Consider the following 22,243-nt stretch of genomic DNA (forward strand, 5'->3'; position numbering starts at 1 on the left):
ATGCTATCCCAAAAGTCCCCCATACCCTCCCCCCCACTTCCCTACCCACCCACTCCCACTTTTTGGCCCTGGCATTCCCCTGTACTGGGGCATATAAAGTTTGCAAGTCCAATGGGCCTCTCTTTCCAGTGATGGCCGACTAGGCCATCTTCTGATACATATGCAGCTAGAGTCAAGAGCTCCAGGATACTGGGTAGTTCATATTGTTGTTCCACCTATAGGGTTGCAGATCCCTTTAGCTCCTTGGGTACTTTCTCTAGCTCCTCCATTGGGGGCCCTGTGATCCATCCAATAGCTGACTGTGAGCATCCACTTATGTGTTTGCTAGGCCCCGGCGTAGTCTCACAAGAGACAGCTATATCAGTATGTTCTTCTTATCGGTATTTATTACTCATATTTAGAACTTACTTGGTTCTTAATATTAACCATGGCTCACAATAAGCTTCCAAAACAGTTAAGCCCAAAAGATACAAGAAAACTATACAATTATCTTTTGTTAGAAGAGGTCTGTAAGACACAAAGTTAGAGGGCTACAAGGCTACAGAAGTCTAGTTTTCAAATACCACTATGCCTGAGTAGTGACTCATTGTCTCTTCTCCTCACAAGAAAGGGAAAATTACAGAAATAGGGGATTTGACAGTGAGAAAGGAAGAAAGAAGTTATTCTTTGAAAACTGAAAAAAAAAAAAAATCAGAAACTTTGCAAATCCGATTCCTAATATTTTATTGCTCCCCAAACAAGTGACATTTAAAAATCCTATGGTCTGGAGCGAAGGAGATGGTGCAGTGGGTAAGAGGACTTGCTAGGAAAGCATGAGGCCATGAGTCTGAATTCCCAGCACAGCTTTGCCTGGAACCCCAGTTCTTGGAGTAGAGACCAGGTGATCCCAGGCCACCAGGTGGCTGCTTGGCCTTACGGAAAATGGGACGTTTCAGCATCAATACTTTTTAGAGACATTTTAATCCAGCAACATGGCTGCTCTGGCAAGGGATCACTTCCAAAGTCCTTCTAGGTCTGTATGATCCAGCTGGAACACAACACACCTTTAGTCCCTAATAACGAAGATGAAGTTAGTTTGTAGTAGGAAGCAACCGTGTTTAAAAGTGTGACATCTAATTTAGGGGCAGACAAAGTGAAAGATCTGACAGAATGAGTCACAGATAGGATGTGCCCAACTCTCACGAGGACAGGAAGAGAGACCACCTTTTTATTTTTTAAGATTTCATTTATTTTATGTATATGAGTACACTGTTGCAGTCTTCAGACACACCAGAAGAGGGCATCAGACCCCATTACAGATGGTTGTGAGCCATCATGTGTTTGCCAGGAATTGAACTCAGGACCTCTGGAAGAGCAGTCAGTGCTCTTTACCACTGAGCCATCTCAATGTAAGAGGTTCAGAAAGAATTCAGTTTGGGTCAGTTTGGTGCCGTTCAGTTCAATGCAGTTGCGTTCAGTTGCGTCCCTGCAGTTCTGTACAGTTCTCGTCAGTTTGTACCTCAGTGCACTCAATGCAGCTCAGCTCATGGAACTCAGAGGCAGCAGTATTTTCAAGCAGAGCAATGCAGTCAGAAGTCAGGGAACCAATTCTGAATCAGTCAGGTTTGGGAGGAGTTTGAGCCAGAACAACTGGGTTGAACCAACCAGCTAGAGTTCAGAAAGAGCTAGAAAGGGGAGGTTAATTTAACAGTAAGTCTCAGAGGCTGAAATATCTAGGCCTAGAGTAGTGGGCTTGTCTGTAGTATTTATTGATAGCCTAGGTCAGTAGATGGGAGGCTGGAAGCTGAAGCCTTCAAGGCCTGGGCTTGCAGAAGATTAGATTACACAGAGGCTGGAAGCTTCCAGGCCTAGGCCTAGCAATAGTTAGACAGAAATGCTCTGGGTTCAGCCCAAGCCATGTACTCACAAAGCTTGGGCATGGCTCTCATCTCTTCTCATCCCTTTTCTGAGAAAATAAAGCACCATTTACAAATACTTAGGAGCACTGTACTGGCTAGTTTTGTGTCAACTTGACACAGCTGGAGTTATCACAGAGAAAGGAGCTTCAGTTGAGGAAATGCCTCCATGAGATCCAACTGTAAGGCATTTTCTCAATTAGTGATCAAGGGGGAAAGGCCCCTTGTGGGTGGGACCATCTCTGGGCTGGTAGACTTGGGTTCTATAAAAGAGCAGGCTGAGCAAGCCAGGTGAGGCAAGCCAATAAAGAACATCCCTCCATGGCCTCTGCAACAGCTCCTGCTTCCTGACCTGCTTGAGTTCCAGTCCTGACTTCCTTTGGTGATGAACAGCAGTATGGAAGTGTAAGCCAAATAAACCCTTTCCTCCCCAACTTGCTTCTTGGTCATGATGTTTGTGCAGGAATAGAAACCCTGACTAAGATAAGCACTTACAAAGGATACAGTTACAGTGGATGTGAGCATCAGAGGACTCACGACCACTCCTAACTCCAGTTCCAGGAGACCTCTTTTGCCTCCACATACACTTATACTCACATCGCACACGTAAACTAATGCAGTCGGGAACACACATGAGTCCTCACACTTTCTTCACACCCCTCCCCCAAAAGAAAAACTTCCAAAGAGGAAAAGTTGATTTGGTGGTGGAGGGTAGTACTGGAGATTGAACCTGGCCCCGCTTTGTACATGCTATGCATACACTCTACCACTGAGAAACATCCCAGGCCTCTTTTTACTTTTAAGAAATGGTTTCACATTTTACTATGTTTTTGTTTTATTTCTCGATCAATCTTAATGGTTTAAAAATAAAAATGTCACCCTAACAGATCTGTTTTACAAATGTTAAGTTTCTGTGTACAACTTTTCTAAGTGTGCAAATAAAAGAAGAGGAGGAAGAGGAAGAAGAGAAGGAGGAGGAGGAGGAAGAGAAGGAGGAGGAGGAGGAAGAGAAGGAGGAGGAGGAGGAAGAGAAGGAGGAGGAGGAGGAGGAGGAGGAAGATATGGTTTCAAGTTGCCCAAGATGAACCTGAATTTACTCTGTAATTCAGGGTAATCCTTGAATTTGCGCTCTTCCTGCCTTAGATTCCCAAGTAATTGAGACTATAGAGTTGAACCAACAGATCCCTTCTGATAAACCTTTTATATCTTAATCTTACATTTTCACGTGATCTATTTCATCCTTGAATATACTTCAGACTAGTCCTTCACATATCTCACTGGAAGTGCTCACAGAGTTAATCTATAAAATGGTGCTTCCAATTCATTATTAAAAATAACTTAATTATGATATAATACAAAAGAAGTCGGCACACTGCCTGACACCTAGAAAATGTTAACTACATATCTCAGTTGAATCTAAATTAAATGCAGGTTTTAAACCTCCTGGAGGCTGTGTTAGAATTCTCTAGTGGAGTACACATCAAGATGGCCCAGTCCTCGGCGACATACTCTGAAGGAATCTTTACTTTGGGTGGTTTCTCTCTTCAATAAATAAAACTTCCTGACAACAAACGATTTATGCTGCATGTGACTCATGATTGAGAAATTAGTGTAGCAACCAATGTGTAATTACTATGTTCCACAGTCATACACAGCACTGAAAAGAAAAAGGTTAAAAGATGACAAGGTGTGGAGCTGCAGAGAAACAGGAACAAAGCCCGTGAGTCACCAGAAATTGCGACACTGGACTTTCAGAAAGGCACTTATTTGAAAAGTGAGCAGACTCTAATAGCAGATTGAATAGGGCTTACTTCATTTCCTTGAACCTATTTTAAGAAAAGGCCAGACCTCAACCTTGCAGTGTTCAAGGATTCAGAGATGGAGTCCTTTAGCGCTGACTGAAAATGCCTCGGTGCCTCTTCTCAAGCAGAGCTCTCACACAGCACTTCCTGTTATAGCTCATAAAGCAACACTCCAAACATAGACAACTATACGCTCACTGCTAATGTGCTATAATGTAGTCCTCTGTGACTAATTCATTTGCATGAAGACAATGGGCTGCTAATGCTCCCTCATTTATTTAACAAAAACAGGAAATACTGCATTATGAACTATAGTATAGGTTAGCTGAGATCCTAGATCATCTGAGGATTTTATTTCTGATAATGATCCCAGAACTTGATATATTGTAGTTGTTGAAATAAAGCATAAACACCCAAAGGATTCCACTTGATGCTTTAAAACTAGAGTGTGAAGTTACTCCATCCTTTAACGTGAGGAAACAGACATAAATGGTTTGGTAACTATAAACAGAACTCATTTGCTCTTTAATAACATTAGGGGTCTTATATTGTGATAGGTAAAGAGTGTAATGAAACCCAAATTTCACACAGATGAACATAAAGAAGTGCACATAGAGAAGGAAAGAGTTAGGGAGGCAGACAGGGGCTCTCTAAAACTGATCTAGCCAAAACGTTCTGCATGTGTCAAGCATGATTCCTGGGAACCTACTGTAATTTCAGGGTCTATCGTCAGATATATGGAAGGCAGGAAGTTCTGCTGTGATCTGTGTTGAAGGGCTGTGTAATGACAGCAACCCAATCTAGCTATCCCATCCAGGGAGAGACAGTATGTACAGTTGTGTTCTAGTGGCAGAAAACTTTATTTAGGAAAACCTTAAGCTCAGTAGGTTTATGAAAGAGAATGCACTTACAGAAGGCTCTGCACAGTGGCTATACTAAAACAGGATGTGATTATCAACCAGAGCTAGCTTTGAGTTAGGGGTAGGGCGTGTGTCTACTTCTTCTCTCAGCTCTAGGACCCCATCTTGTGCAGCCCCATGAAGGCCCTGAACATGTCGACTCAGTCTCTGTGAACTCATGTGCCTCCGTTGTCTGTGTTCAGAGGCCTTGGTTCCTCTGTGTCCTCCAATCCCTCTGGCCACATATCCAGCTGTAGAGGCCAAAAAAAATGAATTCAGTGGCATCTCTGGAGGTTCTTTGTCTCATAATATTGTGTCAGGGTGTTTTGTTTTGTTTTAACCTTATAGGTACCTTTGGGTATATATTATGGCTTCTGGTTTTGTGTTTTTAGGGGAACTCCTGTATCTCTTCATCTATATGTGTTTCTCCTGCCTTTTTTTTTTTTTTTTTGACTCATTTTCCTCTACACATTTGTCTTATCCTACTTCTTTGGTTTTATTTTATCTTGTCTTATTTTATTATTATTCTTTAGAAGCCTATTTGTTTTCTAAGGAGAGACAGAAAGGGTCTGGTTCCAGATTTCATGGAAGTAGGGAGGGACTGGGAAGAGTTGAGAAAGGAGAAACCACAGTCAGAATATACTGTATCATGTAAAAAAAAAAAAAAAAAAAAAAAAAAAACTATTTTAAATAGAAGAAAAATAAAACAGAAAAAATAAAAACAATTCTTCATATTGAAATTTTAAATAAATATTTAAAGTAACAGAAAAGGAGAAAAATTCATTAAGAAGATCTATAATTTAAGCTAAAATTATGTGAGAGTAGGTTTCAGCTAAACATTAGGAAGATTTTCTTTTGGATTTTTTTTTTTTTTTTTTATGATTAGGTTTTACTATGTTGGCCAGGCTGCTACTGAAATCATATGTTCAAATAATCTTGATCCTCCTGCCTCAGCATGTGTTTACTATTTAGCCCTTTCCTAGAAGAAACAGTAACTGTTATGATTTCCCATGTTCTCACTTTGTAGTACACAGGAAGGTACAAGTCTGATGCATAGTATCTAAAGGAGTATCTCTCAGATATCAGAAATCATTGTAAGTAGAAATCTTAAGAGTGTAAATGATGGTGATAATATAAAAAGATAATGTATGAACTACATTACTTAAATGGTTCAGCTAGGAGAGTTTTGAAATCCTTGCCATGTTCTTAAGTAACATGGATGTTACTGGATACCAGATAGAAGCAAACGTGGAGGAAAGAGCAACAGGAGACAGACCAGATTGATGCAAAATAAGTTGGTTTTTCTTCTCAACAGCATTGAGACTGAAGCTAGGGCCTTTCCCATCCCATACAATAGTAATACACCTTGCCCTCTCATTTGTTTTCATTTGGAAACCTTCTCACTAAATTGCCGAGGCTGGCCTTGAACTCACAGAGTCCATGAGCTTGTCTACTCCTGGCTCAAATGCCTGATTAGTTGGAATCACAGGACTGTACCACCTGGCCTGGGGGTTATGGAAGGTTTTTAGCTCCCTTTATTACTTGTCCTCTTTCAATGTTCTTAGATTGCCTAAATACATCTAATATTTACTCATGGGGAGAAGCAAGCAGTTTTATGAGATATTGTCCATCTCCACAAGCAATAACTAATTTTAAACAACTATATAACCTTATTTGAGAATTAAGGCTGGGGGCATAGCTTGGTTGCCAAAGTATTTGCCTTGCAAGCATGGGGAACTTAATTTGATTCCAAGAATCCACATTTAAAAAGTTAGGCTTAGTGGCACACACTTATAATCCCTGGTGTTGAGAAAGTGGAAGCTAGTGTATGCCTCTCGGGCTTTGTACCGGAAAGACCAACACTGCCTCAGAAAGGATGGGTAGATGGATGGATAGATGGATGGGTAGATGGATGACGGATGGATGGATGGATGGATGGATGGATGGAGGATAGATGGATGGATGGATGACGGATGGATGACGGATGGATGGATGGATGGATTGATAGATGGATGACAGGTGTAGGTGATGCCTTTAGAGTGGAATCGATGGTTATCTTGACTTCTACACACACACACACACAAAACGCATCAACACTCAACCAGAAACACATTCCCACAATAAGAATATATATATGAAAGGACTGTCAACATTACTGCCTACATTGAAGGTATGCTAGTTTAAGCTATCATTGTTATAAAGTGGTACTCCATACTAGTAAGAGCTCATTAATTACTGGAATAAATTAGAAAGGCTCAGTGAGAGGAGAGAGTGCTTTATGAATGGTCCGAAGAGGGAGAAAAAAAATTCAACAAAAAAACCTTAATATCGATAAGAGTTTGTCAATTTTACTGATTTTCTCATAGAAACAATTCTTTGTTTAATCGATTCTTTGTATTGATTTTTTTCATGTTGTTGTCTGTTTCTATTTTAGTGATTTCAGCCCTAATTTTCATTATTTCTTGTTGTTCTACTTCTTTTGGATATGACGTCTTCTTTTTGTTCTAGAGCTTTCAGATGCGCTATTAAGTTACTAGTATAAGATTGCTACATTTTTTATGCAGACACTTAATGCCAATGAACTTACCTCATAGAATTGTCCTCAGTGTGTTCCATAAGTTTTGGTATGCTGTATTTCATTTGCATTCAATTCTAGAAAGTCTTTAATTTCTTTCTTAATTTCTGTCTAGACCCATATTTCATTCAGTTCAGTTTCCATGAGTTTGTAAGCTTTCCGATGTTGTTGGTGTTATCTAGTATTAATCTGTGGTGCTCAGACAGGATGCAGAATGTTATTTCAATTTTCTTATATTTGTTAAAACATGCTTTGTGTCTGAGTATGTGGTCAGTTTTTGAAAAGTTCCATGAGCTGCTGAAAAAAAGAGCATATTCTTTTGTGTTTAGGTGTAATGTTCTGTGACTATCTACTTGGTCCATTTGACTTAAGACATCATTTAACTCCAGCATTTGTCTATTTAGTTTTTGTCTGGATGGCCTGTCTGTTGGTGACAATGGGGTACTGAAGTTTCCCCACTATCAGTGTATGAGGGACAGTATGCAATTTTAGCTGTAGTAGTGTTTCTTTTTTGAACTTGGGTGCCCTTGTATAAGAACTGGAATGTCCTCTAGGTGAATTTCTCCTTTGATGAATATGTAGTGTCCTTCCCAATCTCCTCTAATCAGTTTTGGTCTGAACTCTATTTTGTCAGATATAGAAATAGCTACAGCAGTTTGCTTCTTAGGTCCATTTGCTTAGAATGTCTTTCCAACCTTTTTCTGGGGTGATACCTACCCTTGATTTTAAGGTATGTGTCTTAGATGAAGCCACAAGATAGATTTTCTTGTTTTCAAATGGATTTTCCTGATTTCAAATCCATTCTGGTAGTCTCTCTCTTTTTTTATTGGGGAACTGAGACAAGAGGTACCAACAAACAATGTTTGTTGACTCCTGTTATTTTGCTACTATGAGGTATATAAGTTTCCCCTCTTTGGATTTGCTGATCTGGAATAAGTATTTGGTTTTATCATGGGTTCTATTATTCTCTCCAACTATGACAATTGAAAGTTTTGCTAGGTATAATTGTTGGAGCAGGTATCTGCAGGATCTTAGAGTCTGTAGAACATTTGTTCAGGCCTTTGAGAATCTCTACTAAGAAGTCAGGTATTACTCCAATTGGTGTGCTTGTATATGTTACTTGGTCTTTTTCCCTTGGTCTTTTCCCCTTGCAGCTTTTAATATTCTTTCTTCGTTCTGTAGGTTTAGTGCTTCAATTATTATGTGCCAATAGGATGTTCCTTTCTGGTCCAGTCTACTTGGTGCTCTTATACTTCCATAAGAATCTCCATCTTTATGTTAGGGAAACTTTCTTCTGTGATTTTTTTGGAAAATATTTTCTGTGCCTTTGTCCTTGATTTCTTCTCCTTTCTCTATTCCTATTATTCTTAGATCAAGTGTTCCAGATTTCCTGGATGTTTTATAGCAGGATTTTTTTTCCTGTTTAACATCTGAGGTATCCATTTCTTCCATCATGTCTTTAATGCCTGAGATTCTCTTTTCCATCTCTTGCATTCTATTGGTAAGGCTTGCCCTCTGAGGTTCCTGTTCCAATTCCCTAATTTTCATTTCCAGATTTCCCTCAGCTTGGGTTTTCTTTGTTTACTCTATTACCAACTTTCAGACCTTGAACTGTTTTACTCAATTCCTTCCACTGTTTGTTGTCATAGATGCAAGGGATTTTATTCATTTCCTCTCTAAGGACTGCTATCATATTCATAAAGGCTATTTTAAGGCCTTTTTCTTATGTTTCAGTTATGTTGCAATACTCAGGGTCTGCTGTTGTAGGGTTACTAAGCTCTAGTGGAGACATATTATCCTGGCTGTTACTGACTGTATTTTTATGGCAGCATCTAGGCATCTGGGACTGGTGCTGGTTTCTAGTTTTGTCTTTGTTGAGTGGGTATTTTGTTCTTTGGTTTCTGTTGTCCTCTCTGTTCTTAGCAGAGTGTGGTGGCTGTGTATTGCCTGGTACGAAATTCTTCCTGCATCCTGATAGGTGTAGCCACTGGAGGTTCCACAGGGTCCTGGGAGCTGACACTTAGGAACAGGGTTGGGCAGTTGGGATGGGGCTGAGAGGGTACAGAGCGGGGAGGAAAGCGGGGTGTTTCCACTGTGATCTGCTTAGTGAGTTCCCTGGAAACGGAGCGCAAAGTGAGGGAGGCTACAGCAGAAGGTCTGCTACATTGAACTGAGGATGAGTCTGGCAGATTGAACTTTGGAGAAATGGAGGGAGAAGTGAAGATCTCTGGTTAGCCTACTAGTTTTCCCAGTCAGAGAGGACTCTGGGTTCCTAGTGAGTGACTGCTGGAGTTGGGGGCTGGGATAAAGCAATGAGATGGAGATGGGGACAGTGGGGGAAGGGAGGCTGCAGCCAGCTTTGGCTGCTGAGCTAAGGCTGGAACTGGGAGGATTGGATTTGGAGGGAGAGGTGAAGACCTGCTGTGGACCTACCTGGTTCCCTGGCACAGCACACTGTGGGTTGCCAGGAAGTTTTCAAAAATGACAATACTGTAGCGTTCTGTAATCACCTTTCTGTGTTAGAACATACTTTCTTCATGTACCTTATATTCTTCAAACTGAAGAATGAATTACAATGGGCTCCACACAGATGAAGATATGAGAATAACACACATTAGTAATGTATTACTTTTCTTTTTTTTTTTTTTGTTTTATAAAGTAGTTATATGTCTTTTAAAATAACACTTAAAATAAATGGCCTGTTACCCTTTAAGCATTGTTTTTATATTTTATTTTATTTTATTTTATTTGTGTGGGTGCGCTGACTGCCAGTATGTACATGCACTGGGTGCATGCAGTGCCTAGGTTGGTCAAAAAGCCATTTGATCTCCTGGAACTATGATGTAGCTGTGAGGTGCCATGTAGGTGCTGGGAATCGAACCTGAGTCCTCTTAGCTGCTGAAACATGTCTCTAGCCCCCTTACCACAATTTTTAAATGATAAGTGAACACAGACTCTAATTTTTCTTTTCCTTTTTTTTTTTTTTTTGGGGGGGGGGGTAGGTTTTTTTTAAACAGAATTCCTTTATATAACCGTGGCTGTACTGGAACTCACTGAGCTTTTGACTTAATGGTATTACTATCTAGAATGAAAACAGTTTAAGAAGGTGTACAGTCAGACAATAGCCAGCCTCTTGGCTCCTTAAAACAACCCATAGTTGCTAGTTGCTGTTTATCTCTGTGTTATAATGTGATAGGCCCTGACTGACAAGTAATCCTGCTGAAAGGTTAGGGCTCTTCTGCTCTAATCAACAGTAGTGCACGCTAAGTGTCAAAGTTCACTGCAAAGAAAACCAAACTGAAGCTCTCAAGTGCTCCTCAGTTTACTAAAGCCAATGTCAAGAACAGGAAGGTCAAGGCTACTCTGCCCATCCCACTCGGCTGAGGACTATTTATTGCATAAAGTAACAAATAGCAAATCACCCTCTGTCTAAAAGCTTCCCTTGGTATTCCCCAAAGTTCTGATGATTTCCAGAACTTCTGTTAAGGCCTAGTTTCAAACTTCTTACAGTAAGTACAAACAAAGATAACCAGTGAAAGGGAAATGTTGCCTTTTGAGGTTTGCCCATTCTTCAACACTCAAAAGACCTTCCGGACTGATCTGAAGCTAACTTTCGACCACTGCTGTCCTGTCTCCTTCTACACCCTCCAATCCTCAGCATCTGAATCAGCCCTCCTTATTCAAACCATCAATTCCCATTTCAGGGCCACTTGATCTTTCCCTCTACTTTAGGAAACATCACACCCACCTGTGCACCAGCTGAGCACATACAATCCACACAGAATTGCATTAACATAAACGACTGCCCACCCCCTCTACCATTCTCCCCGCAGATCCCTATATTTTTAGCCTATGAGAAATGCTATGATCAGAGAACATATAAAAAAATGTGTAAGTTCCTATCAGTTCAAAAATCTACTGACTTACTTAATATTACCAAGATGTCTGCTTAAAAACCATTAAGATTGTAAATGTAATGCTACATGCTGTTTGTGTTTGTTTTAACCAAGAAAAGACCTTTGGAAAAGACTTCAGACGATTGTATTATATAAAACATAACTCAATAAAGTTATTAAAAATAATGTATTGGAAGCTTGCTCCTAATCAGTTAAAAACACATAGATATAACTGACAGTCACTAAATCTTTCAAGAATAAGGAGGATTTTTTTATATATAGTGATACATATTTATATACATATTCATTACACTGGTATGCAGATCACTTAATGTTTTAAAATCATGCTTATATAAATAACTAAACCATTTCCTTTCACAAATGCCTTAAAATCTAGCATGTGCACATTCCATTAGATGCTAGCACGTCACCCAGAGGGTTACAAGATCATCTGATGATCACTGCTGTTTTCACACTGGATTTCAATCTCAGAACATTTCTCATTACTCATTATCATGCATAGTTAAGACAGACTGTTTGCAACGGATAACCATTCTAACAAGACCCTTTCAGCACTGATTAAAGATAAAAAAGTTGGTATGTCCAAAGAGAAGAGCTTGTAAGACATCATGCTAGAAACAGGGCGGGGTGGAGGGGCACATGAGGGAAGCTGAAGCTGGCAGACAGGAAAGGGATCTTTGCTGTTGCAACACAAAGCAAAATTTCAGTTAACTGTATTTAAAACACATACAGGCAGAGAGAGAGAGAGAGAGAGAGAGAGAGCGCAAAACACACTACCCATGGTCACAGTCAGAAGCAGGACAAAGTGGCACTGATCTTTTTGACAGACAAATTGCTTGAAATATTGCATGACTTGCTACACAGCACTGTTATTACTTTCAACTGAAAGATAGGTCCAATTATGACATCAATACAAGCTCTCTTTCAGATTGGAATGAAAGAACAGTAAATCCCAGTGGACAGCGGAGTTCTCTAGCAGAGATGATGTAATATACAAAAATAGACATCCTCCGGCAGAAGCTGAAACTTGGGTAAACAGCACACTGCATGCTATTCTCAACTGCCTTGCATGAATTTGCAATACGTGCTGTTAATAGCGTGAAAGAAATCGTTTTACGCTTTAAATTGTCTCATGATTTACATTTCAATGTCTACCTATGCTCTATAGTTTAATTTCTTAATCCATACTAATGAAATTAACGTAAGACCTGATTCTAACTGCAAAAAAGAGAAAAGGTCCCTCCCTTAAAGCAAGGAGAGCCACAGAGACGCTGCAGCTCGAACAGGCTGCAGTTTGCCAGAAATTGCAGCACAAGGTTCAGTAGCATTTTCTCCACCTATTGTTTGGAGACCTTGCTGTCAGAACGTTCCTGAAGGATTTACAATACAGCATGATCTGGGTGAAGAGGAGCCAGCTAACCTACTGACAAGGAGTATGCAAAGGATACTTCCTACACTCTCAAAAAACACTAGTGAAATCCAAAGCAGCCATCCACAAGCACGAAACTCACAGCAACCTTGATAGGGTGTGGCTGTCACTAACCTTCTCCCCACACCCTTTTCTCATTCTTCATTATCAGCTCAGCTTTCATGTTTTTATTGAGCTGTCTAGCACTAAAGGATAATCTGCTTTGGCCTGGGGATGTGGTCAGCTTGTGGAATGCTTGCTGAGCATAAATGATACCCTGGATGTGAGCCCTAGTGCTGCAGAAACTGGGCATGGCGGAACATTCCAGGGATCGCAGGGTTTGGGCACTGAAGGCAGGAGGATCAGAAGTTGAAGGTGATCTACAAGAGCAGTTACAAACCACTCTGGGAGAGAAACTCTTGACTAAACAAAACCCTAAACAAACAAAAGACAACGCCTTGTGTCATTTTTCAAACTAATCTAAATCAAACTATGGCTGGAACATTTTCACTTATATATGGCAAACATAATACATACATATATGCATACATACATACATATGGGACATTTTCACTTATATATGGTGAATACACACACACACACACACACACACACAGAGTTATATATGTACTGCCCACTAAAAATTACTAGTCAGAAAGCACTATCATCAGCTAAGCCAATTTAAAATGAATGAATGGTACTTTAAAGTTTTATTCTTGTCACCTACCTATTTTCTTTTTTCAAGATTTATTTATGTGTATCAGTGTTTTGCTTGTGGGTATGTCTATGCACTACATGTGTGCCTGGTGCCCCCAGAGGACAGAAGAGTGTCTGAGATACCTTGGAACTGGAGTAGTAGGTGGCCATGAGCTGTCTGTCCTGTGATTGCTGGGAGACAAAACTGGGGGCTCTGCAGGTTGCGCTCCTCACCACTGAGCTCTCTCCAGCCCCTATTTCCACTTTCTTCCACTTGAATCCTCACCCTGAGTTCTTATCTCAGCTGTCAAGTTCAAATGCTGTTGCTACTCCTAGAGCTTAAGGAGGACCTAAGGCCATCCCAATTCCAGCTCGGAGTAGATAAGATAAATTTATCAAAATGTGACCTTTGAGAAGGGCTGGTGCTTGCCTTTAATCCCAGCACTCAGCAGACAGGGGCAGGTGGATCTCTGAGTTCGAGGCCAGCCTGGTCTACAGAGGGAGTTTCAGGACAGCCAGGCTACACAGAGAAACCCTGTCTCAAAACGAAGCAAACAAGAAGTGAAGCCCCATGCATGTGTCATGACCTCCTCTTTGCCCGCTCTGGATTTCCCCACAACTTTAGTCTTTGAGCAAATGGAATTACAGGTGTGAACTGCTTCTCCTGGGGTTGTGATGTGACATGACAGCTGATCAGAAAGCCATTCCTGACTCTTTTAAACTTGCCCAGTACACTGAATCTGTAGACTGCTTTCGGCAGGATGGCCATTTTTACTATATTAATCCTGCCAATCCACGAGCATGGGAAATCTTTCCATCTTTTGAGATCTTCTTCTATTTCTTTCTTCAGAGACTTGGAGTTCTTGTCATACAGATCTTTCACTTGCTTAGTTAAAATCAGGTATGTAATATTATTTGTGACTATTTGCAAATTCGTTTAGAACAACAAAAAACCCAGGACAGTGAAAGCTATTCTCAACAATAAAAGGACTTCTGGGGGAATCACCATCCCTGACTTCAAGCTGTATTACAGAGCAATAGTGGGAAAAAAAAAAAAAAAAAAAAAAAAAAAACACCTGCATGGTATTGGTACAGAGACAGGCAAGAAGATCAATGGAATAGAATTGAAGACCCAGAAATGAACCCACACACATATGGTCACTTGATCTTTGACAAAGAGGCTAAAACCATCCAGTGGAAAAAAGACAGCATTTCTTTAAAATGGTGCTGGTTCAACTGGCAGTCAGCATATAGAAATATGCAAATCTCCTTGCATTCTTATGTCATTGTACAAAGCTCAAGTCCAAGTGGATCAAGGACCTCCACATAAAGCCAGATACACTGTTTAACTTATAGAGGAGAAAGTGGGGAAGAGCCTTGAACACATGGGCACAGTGGAAAATTTCCTGAACAGAACACCAATGGCTTATGCTCTAAGATCAAGAATCAACCAATGGGCCCTCATAAAATTGCAAAGCTTCTGTAAGGCAAAGGACACTGTCAATAGGACAAAAAGGCAACCAACAGACTGGGAAAGGATCTTTACCAACCCTACATTCGATAGAGGGTAATACCCTATATATACAAAGAACTCAAGAAGTTAGACTCCCAAGAATCAAATAATCCTATTAAAATATGGGGTAAAGAGCTAAACAAAGAATTTTCAACTGAAGAATATCGAATGGCTGAGAAGCACTTAAATAAATGTTCAACATCCTTAGTCATCAGAGAAATGCAAATCAAATCAACTCTCACACCAGTCAGAATGGCTAAGATCAAAAATTTAGGTGACAGAAGTTGCTGGCAAGGATATGGAGAAAGAGGAACACTCCTCCATTGCTGGTGGGATTGCAAGCTGGTACAACCACTCCAGAAATCAGTCTAGCGGTTCCTCAGAAAATTGGACATAGTACTACCTGAAGACCCAGCAATGCCACTCCTGGCATATATTCAGAAGATGCTCCAACATGTAATAAAGACACATGCTCCACTATGTTCATAGCAGCCTTATTTATACAGAAAATGTGGTACATTTACACAATGGATTACTACTCAGCTATTAAAAACAATGAGTTTATAAAATTCTTAGGCAAATGGATGGAACTAGAAAATATCATCCTGAATGAGGTAACACAATCACAAAAGAACACACATGGCATGTGCTCACTGATAAGTGGTTATTAGCCCAAAAGCTCCAAATACCCAAGATACAATTCACAGACCACATGAAGCTCCAGAAGGAGGATGACTAAAGTGTGGATGCTTCAGTACTTCTTAGAAGGAAAACAAAATATTCACAGGAGCAAATATAGAGATAAAGGTGTGGAGCAGAGACTGAAGGAAAGGCCATCCAGACACTGTCCCACCTGTGGATTCATCCCATATACAGTTACCAAACCCAGACACTACTGTGGATGCCAAGAAGTGCATGCTGACAGGAGCCTGATATGGCTGTCTCCTGAGAGGCCCTGCCAGAGCCTTACAAATACAGAGGTGGATGCTCACAGTCAACCACTGGACTGAGTGTGGGGTCCCCAATGGAGGAGTTAGAGAAAGGATTGAAGGAGCTGAAGGGGTCTGTAACCCAATAGGAAGAACAACAATATCAACCAACTAGACCCCCCCAGAGCACCCAGGAACTTAGCCATCAACAAAGGAGTACAAATGGCTCCAGCTGCATATATAGCTGAGGATGGCCTTGTCATGCATCAATGGGAGGAGAGGTCCTTGGTCCTATGGAGGCTGGATAGATGCCCCAGTGTAGGGGAATTGAGAGAGGGGAGGTGGGAGTGGGTGGGTGAGTAGAGGAGTACCCTCATAGAAGCAGGGGGAGGGAGAATGGGATGGGGGTTCCCAGGAAGGGAAGAAACGGGAAAAGGGGATAACATTTGAAATGTAAATAAAGAAAATATCCAACAAAAAAATTAAGTAAAACAAACAAACAAAAATAGTACCCAGTGCATGTCCCTCCAAACATGTATTTTCCTATATTTTTATTATCCATATTTCCCTGTGAAATTACAAGGGCAAAGGGACAAATCAATTGAGTCTGATGCAGATCTGAAAAATAGGTATCCAACAAATATTTGTCAAATGAATAGGTCTATAGAATAAAATACTGGCCTTTTCCTGAATGACAAAGGAAATAAAATACATCAGTTTTCTGAAGCTCTATGCTACTGTAATTTACAAAAAGACAATTAATAACACCAGTGAAAATAAATGTTTTCACTTCAATTAAGCAAACAAATGCTGGGTGGATAAATACAGGGATAGATGCTTTAAAAGTGGTTATGGCACTAACCCTACACTTACATATAATTTTATTTGTGTTAAAATACATCTTTAAATATAAATAAATTATAGTTAGGAGAGACATGAACTAAGGTAAACTCTGAAGCTCTTAATATAGTCTAGGAAATTTACCAAAAATAAAAGTCACTGATTCTGACATAAAGCAATTTCTTACAGTTAAATAGCAGATAGTAAATCAAACTAAGGAGACATTGAAAAATTAGGGAGAAAGCAAGCCATTAAATGGGTGGAAATAACTAAGATTTCTGATTTAAGAATAGCTCAATCAAAAAACTCACATCAAAAATGTGCATAAAATAAACACTGTAAACTTTTTATTTCAAAAAGTAATAACTCTTAAAACCAAACCAAGAAGTTCTTAGCAAGATACAAGTTAAATCTATTCTTTAAAAAATACTGCACACTTTAAGCTCTCACCTTTCTTACTGTCATCTCTAACCCTCCTTTTCTCTCTCCCTTTCCCCCTCTCTCCACGTGGCCACGGCCAGCCTCTCTCTTCCTACCTTAAGACTAGTGTCGTATTTCTCCTACTTAAACAGCACGCAATGAAAAATTCACATATTGAATCACAAAGTATTCACCAATATGTTTAATTGTTATATTTTATGTGTGAATTAAAAATTAAGTTTAACTCTTAAAACATGGAAAAAAATTTTAATCTCATTTAGAAATGTGAAAGATATATGCGAAAACCAGTGATATCTTATATGGCCATTAAAAGAAATAAGATTTATTTGACATTACCGAAAAAAGAACAATTCTAATCAGGTTTGGTGGCACACACTTTTAATCTTAGGAGACAAAGTCAGGTGAATCTCTGAGTTCGAAACCAGCCTGGTCCACAGTGCTAAGTTCCAGGCTAGCCAGTGAGATCCTGTCTCTAAATTAGAAACAAGAGAGTGACCAAGTCTATGAATAAGGAAGGCGATCTTCCAAAGTTTCATATACTTGTCACCTTACTATGCTGATGCCACGTTTTAGAGACGCTGGCAATAAAAAGTATTAAGGTCACATTGTATTCATACATCAACTCAATGTAATATTTTCTATTGCTCCTACATACCATAGTCAAGAACTCAAACCTGAACTACTGAAAACCTATAATGCTTGTAGAAGACAAAAGCTGCCATAGGTGACGTAAAAACATCTTATTCCATGTCTAAAAACGTTTCATTATCTTAATTTTCTGAAGGAAATTTGAGACTATGCTCTCTATCTTGCACTACATTCACATTTAGACAGCAGAGGTGTGTTTTTGGGGTTAGGCAGTATTAAGACAGCATGCCAATGAGGACTTCAAGAGTAGAGAACATTCTAACTGTGGAACCAGCCTTGGAAGCTAAAAAATCTCTCAAGCTTTGGGGATAATATCCACATGTGAGAGATGTGTTCTTTAATCTCCAAATTGTTTCTGTACGATCTTTTTGCTTTTTCTGATCTGGAAAGAAGTAATGAGTTCTTTTCTCCCCCATTAAAGTAAGAGAGAATGGAACACACCAGAAGAGATGTGTGCCAAGTTCCAACACCACTCCAACCACGGAAGTTAACCATCCTTCCTCCAGCTCAGCTCCACTACCTTCCCTCTCCATCTTTACCATGGACCTAGGATCTCCCTGCCATACAAATGCCTCAGTAGTGCCCTGAAGTAATGAGAGAGGAAGGCAGAGAAAGCTTTCCTTCCTACCCAACTCTTATTTGGTCACCGTAAAAACAGTCTCAAGCTCCACTCATCAAAATGTAAGAAAATGTTAATGAGAACTCTCTTCTCACTGCATATTAAAACACTTATTCTCCCTGCAAACCTCACACACTTGCCTTACAAAAACTGTCCTGAAAACACTCTGCATGGACCTAGTCTTCATGATTCTGAGGAAAATCATTATAATCTGTTTTAAATTACTTTAACATGTCTAATTTTAAAAGAGTACATAAAGTATACATCACTGTGTGTATGGTGAATCCGTTTTAAATCAAAATTAGGTTCTTATTTTTTCATGTCAAATAAAAAGATAAATTACATTGTGGATTGTTATTAACTATTAAAGTGCTTACTTTCCATACTAAAAGTAAAACTGCTGACTTTTTTTAAAAATACTGCTATACAATTTAGAAAATATACAGCCATGAGGCTTAAAAGTTGTAATAGAAAGTTTTTAGATTTATCTCATCATTGAACAATTAGCAGTTTCAGGGCTGGATAGATGTCTCAGAGGTTAAGAATGCTTACTGTGCAAACAAGATAACCAGAGTTCGGGCCCCAGCACTCATCCAAACAGCAGGCTAGGGGGAGGGGGACCTGCAGTGTTTGTTGTTCTTGCAGAGGACCCAGGACCAGCTCCCAACACCCATGTGGTGGCTCACAACTGTCCCTATTCCAGTACAGGGTAGATCCCTTTTATGAACTTTCTAGGCACCAGGCAAGTCAGTGGTGCATATACACAGATGCTAGCAAAACACTCATACACAAAAAATAAAATACAATAAAAATCTTTTTTAAAAAAATTAAGCAGGGTGTGGTTTCATGCACACCTCAACCCTAGCACTGCTGAGGGAAGAGGCAGGAGGCTCACTAGGGCTTGCTGGCTGCTAGCCCAGCTGATAAAGCACGCTCCAGGTTTAGCAAGAAACCCTACCTCTAAGGATCAAGGCAGACAATGATAGACAATGCCAGATTTGGGCTCCAGACACTTGTACACATCCATGCACCAATGTATACACATGCACATATTCCACCCTGCATACAAATCAGCAAGAAACAGGACAACATCCCTTGTACAGAACGTAAGGGAGTTGTCTCATTTAATTTGAAAATGTATACAGTTTGTTATTTCATGAAAGGCAGCCACAATATCCAAAAATATTAGGGGCAGATCTCCTCATGACCTTTCTCCTGTACAGTAACATAGCCATAAAAGTTACTGTTCCTCTACCATCTTCCAGGGAGTCATCGGGTTTTCTCCCATAACTCCAAATTCCCCAAGCCAAACATGAGTGACAACTTCAACAGCCCAATTCCAAAAATCGCAGATTAGTTATTGCAGGCATTAAGAAACAAGTTAAGGTGTTATAGACCTCTTGATTAAAATGTAGGCAAACCAAAGCAAGAAGTCTGGTTAAAAATCAAGGTGCAAATAAGAAAACACAGTAAGAGATTTGAAGTTCCCTTTTCTTCTCTTGAATAAGCCTGTTGGTTTGTTTGGTTTTTTTAATGTAAATGAAATTTCCCCAGTATATTCCCCAAATGCCCTCAACCTGGGATTTCTAAATTTGCTTTTTATCAATAGAACAATTAAAATGTAAGTTTCTAAGGAACTTCCCATGAGCTTTCCCACAAGAAAGGCAGGGCAATTCCAATGTCTGGTTTTGTTTGTTTGTTTGTTTGTTTGTTTTTTCTTATTTGCAAAACAAGTTAAAAAAGAAACAGTGCTTCAATTACTCTTAAAAATAATTAAATTGCACTTGCATTCTTCAGGTAATGACCTGTCCATACGGAGAACTGCGTGAATGAAGCTTACTAGACTACCTCCACCTAAATCAACACTTCCAAGGTACGCACAAGTCTCACCCATCGGGGCAAAACACAGCAGGACAGACCGAGCAAATGACATCAGCACTATAATTCATTAGTAACATTGCAAACTTACACACAAACGTAGGTTAGTGTTAAGACACCACATGGATTACAATACCTGAGATTTAGTGCATTCCTTTGAGCCAGAATGAAATGAGTGCCATAGAGGAGGAAAGGAAAAGAGGAACAAATGTCAGACATGCTCCATATTGCGTCTGCCAAAACGAAGACTACGTTCATCTCAGTGTGGAACGACAGTGCAGATCACCTGCATTACTGTGCTGTGTTCTTTAGCCATGCACTGGAAAGTCATCCTGACTCGTCCCAGGGACATTCATGTGACTCGACTAGGACCAGTTTTCCACCCCAGGCCCACTACACTAGCCAACTTCTTTCCAAGAGAGAGATTTTGTTATGAACAACATGACTCACATCAAATGAAGACTAATATTTCCCAACTAAATCTCTTTTACTGTGTCCATCAAACATATAAAACAAATTTTGTTTTTTTTATTAAAGTCTGTTTAAGCCAAATAAATTATGTATGTATATAAATAATAAATTATATATATTTATGTAACTAAAACACAATTTATATCTCAAAAAGGACTCAATATTTTAAATTTCAACCATGCTATTGCCCATCTTAATTCATTTAGTCAAATTTATTCCCGGTGGTCACATACAGTAAATATTGATAAAATTTTTTAATCTTAATATTAAATTGTTTCCAAAAGTACCTGCTGACCAGATAATATACTGTTACATGTATATACTTAAACAGAGCAAGAAAGGGGAATGATGAACAGAGGGTAATGAAGGATCCCATGAAAGACAAGACAAGGCAGGCCAGAGAAAGCCATGATATGCACGACCCTCCAACTTGTGTACCCCATACATGCTCATCAGGTTAATCAATCGACATTTAACACTGAGCAAGAGGTCCATGCTCATCTGAGTTTCTTAGGATGGAAACTAGTTTGAGAAAGCAATTTCAAAGCAGAACAAATAGTAACAATATTAGTATGTCAAAACACAGTCATCTATTTTAAAGTACTAGCATTTATAATTTTTAATATGTATTTCCTTCTTTCTGGGCTGTTAAATCTACACCCAACCCTTCTTCGATTAACAACAACAACAACAGTAAGAAAACAAAATGAAAAGAATAATGATTTTTCACTAGGCCTGACCGGTGTTTGTTTGTTTGTTTTGACTCAAGATCTTGGTCTGAAGCCCTGGCTGGCCTGGAATTTGCTATGTACAAGAGATGGGCCTCCACCCGCAGCCTGCCTCTGGCATGTTCCTTATGCTAAAAGAACAGGTAGGCACCAGCATGGCCAGCTTCTTACAAGCTTTGCTCTTTCTGATACCCACATCTCTCCAACAGGCAAACAGAGCTGCCTTTGTGGCAGACAGAACTCAGTTCTTCCCCCAAGAACTCAAACAAAAGATTCTCCATGACAAACTGAAAAGGTGCATGGAGAAAGCAGGCTGCAGGGGTTCAAAACCCTGTTAGAGATTTAAATACAAAGAGTTCTCCTAGCAATAAGTGTGTGAACAGGGCATAGACGAGGTCCATCCTTAAAGTTACGGAAAGCCGAGTAAATGGTTTGGACTGTGTGCGCCTTCCACTTGTGCTTACCTGCAGAAAGAAAAACTGCGAAGTGTAAAATAGTTACCGAGTGAACCATTTTTCTGTTTCTAGTCATAAACTAATTTCCTATAGTGGCCACGCCCGTATGTCATGTGCAGATAAACCACCTTCCATGTTGTACTGGCTGGTTTTGTGTGTCAACTTGACACATGCTGGAGTTATCACAGAGAAAGGAGCTTCAGGTGAGGAAATGCCTCCAGGAGATCCAACTGTAAGGCATTTTCTCAATTAGTGATCAAGGGGGAAAGGCCCCTTGTGGGTGGGACCATCCCTGGGCTGATAGCCTTGGTTCTAGAAGAAAGCAGGCTGAGCAAGCCAGGGGAAGCAAGCCAGTAAGGAACATCCCTCCATGGCCTCTGCATCAGCTTCTGCTTCCTGACCTGCTTGAGTTCCAGTCCTGACTTCCTTGGTGATGAACAGCAGAATGGAAGTGTAAGCCAAATAAACCCTTTCCTCCCCAACTAGTTTCTTAGTCATGACGTTTGTGCAGGAATAGAAACCCTGACTA

General features: G+C 39.9%; 1 protein-coding gene across 4 annotated transcripts in view; it reads right to left on the reverse strand.

The window, feature by feature from the left end:
* The window catches only part of Rapgef2 (Rap guanine nucleotide exchange factor (GEF) 2), a 224,035-nt gene that overhangs the window by 87,032 nt on the left and 114,760 nt on the right, over nt 1–22,243 (reverse strand). For 3 of the 4 annotated variants that reach the window (XM_011240277.3, XM_011240276.3, XM_006502252.4), the window contains one exon: nt 20,197–20,214. The exons of the other annotated variant lie outside the window; for it this stretch is intronic. In XM_011240277.3, coding sequence (XP_011238579.1) covers nt 20,197–20,214 — 18 coding nt within the window. The remainder of the gene's footprint in view (nt 1–20,196; nt 20,215–22,243) is intronic. 4 annotated transcript variants of the gene reach the window in all.

This window comes from Mus musculus, chromosome 3, assembly GCF_000001635.26.
Source record: "Mus musculus strain C57BL/6J chromosome 3, GRCm38.p6 C57BL/6J".
NCBI lineage: Eukaryota > Metazoa > Chordata > Mammalia > Rodentia > Muridae > Mus > Mus musculus.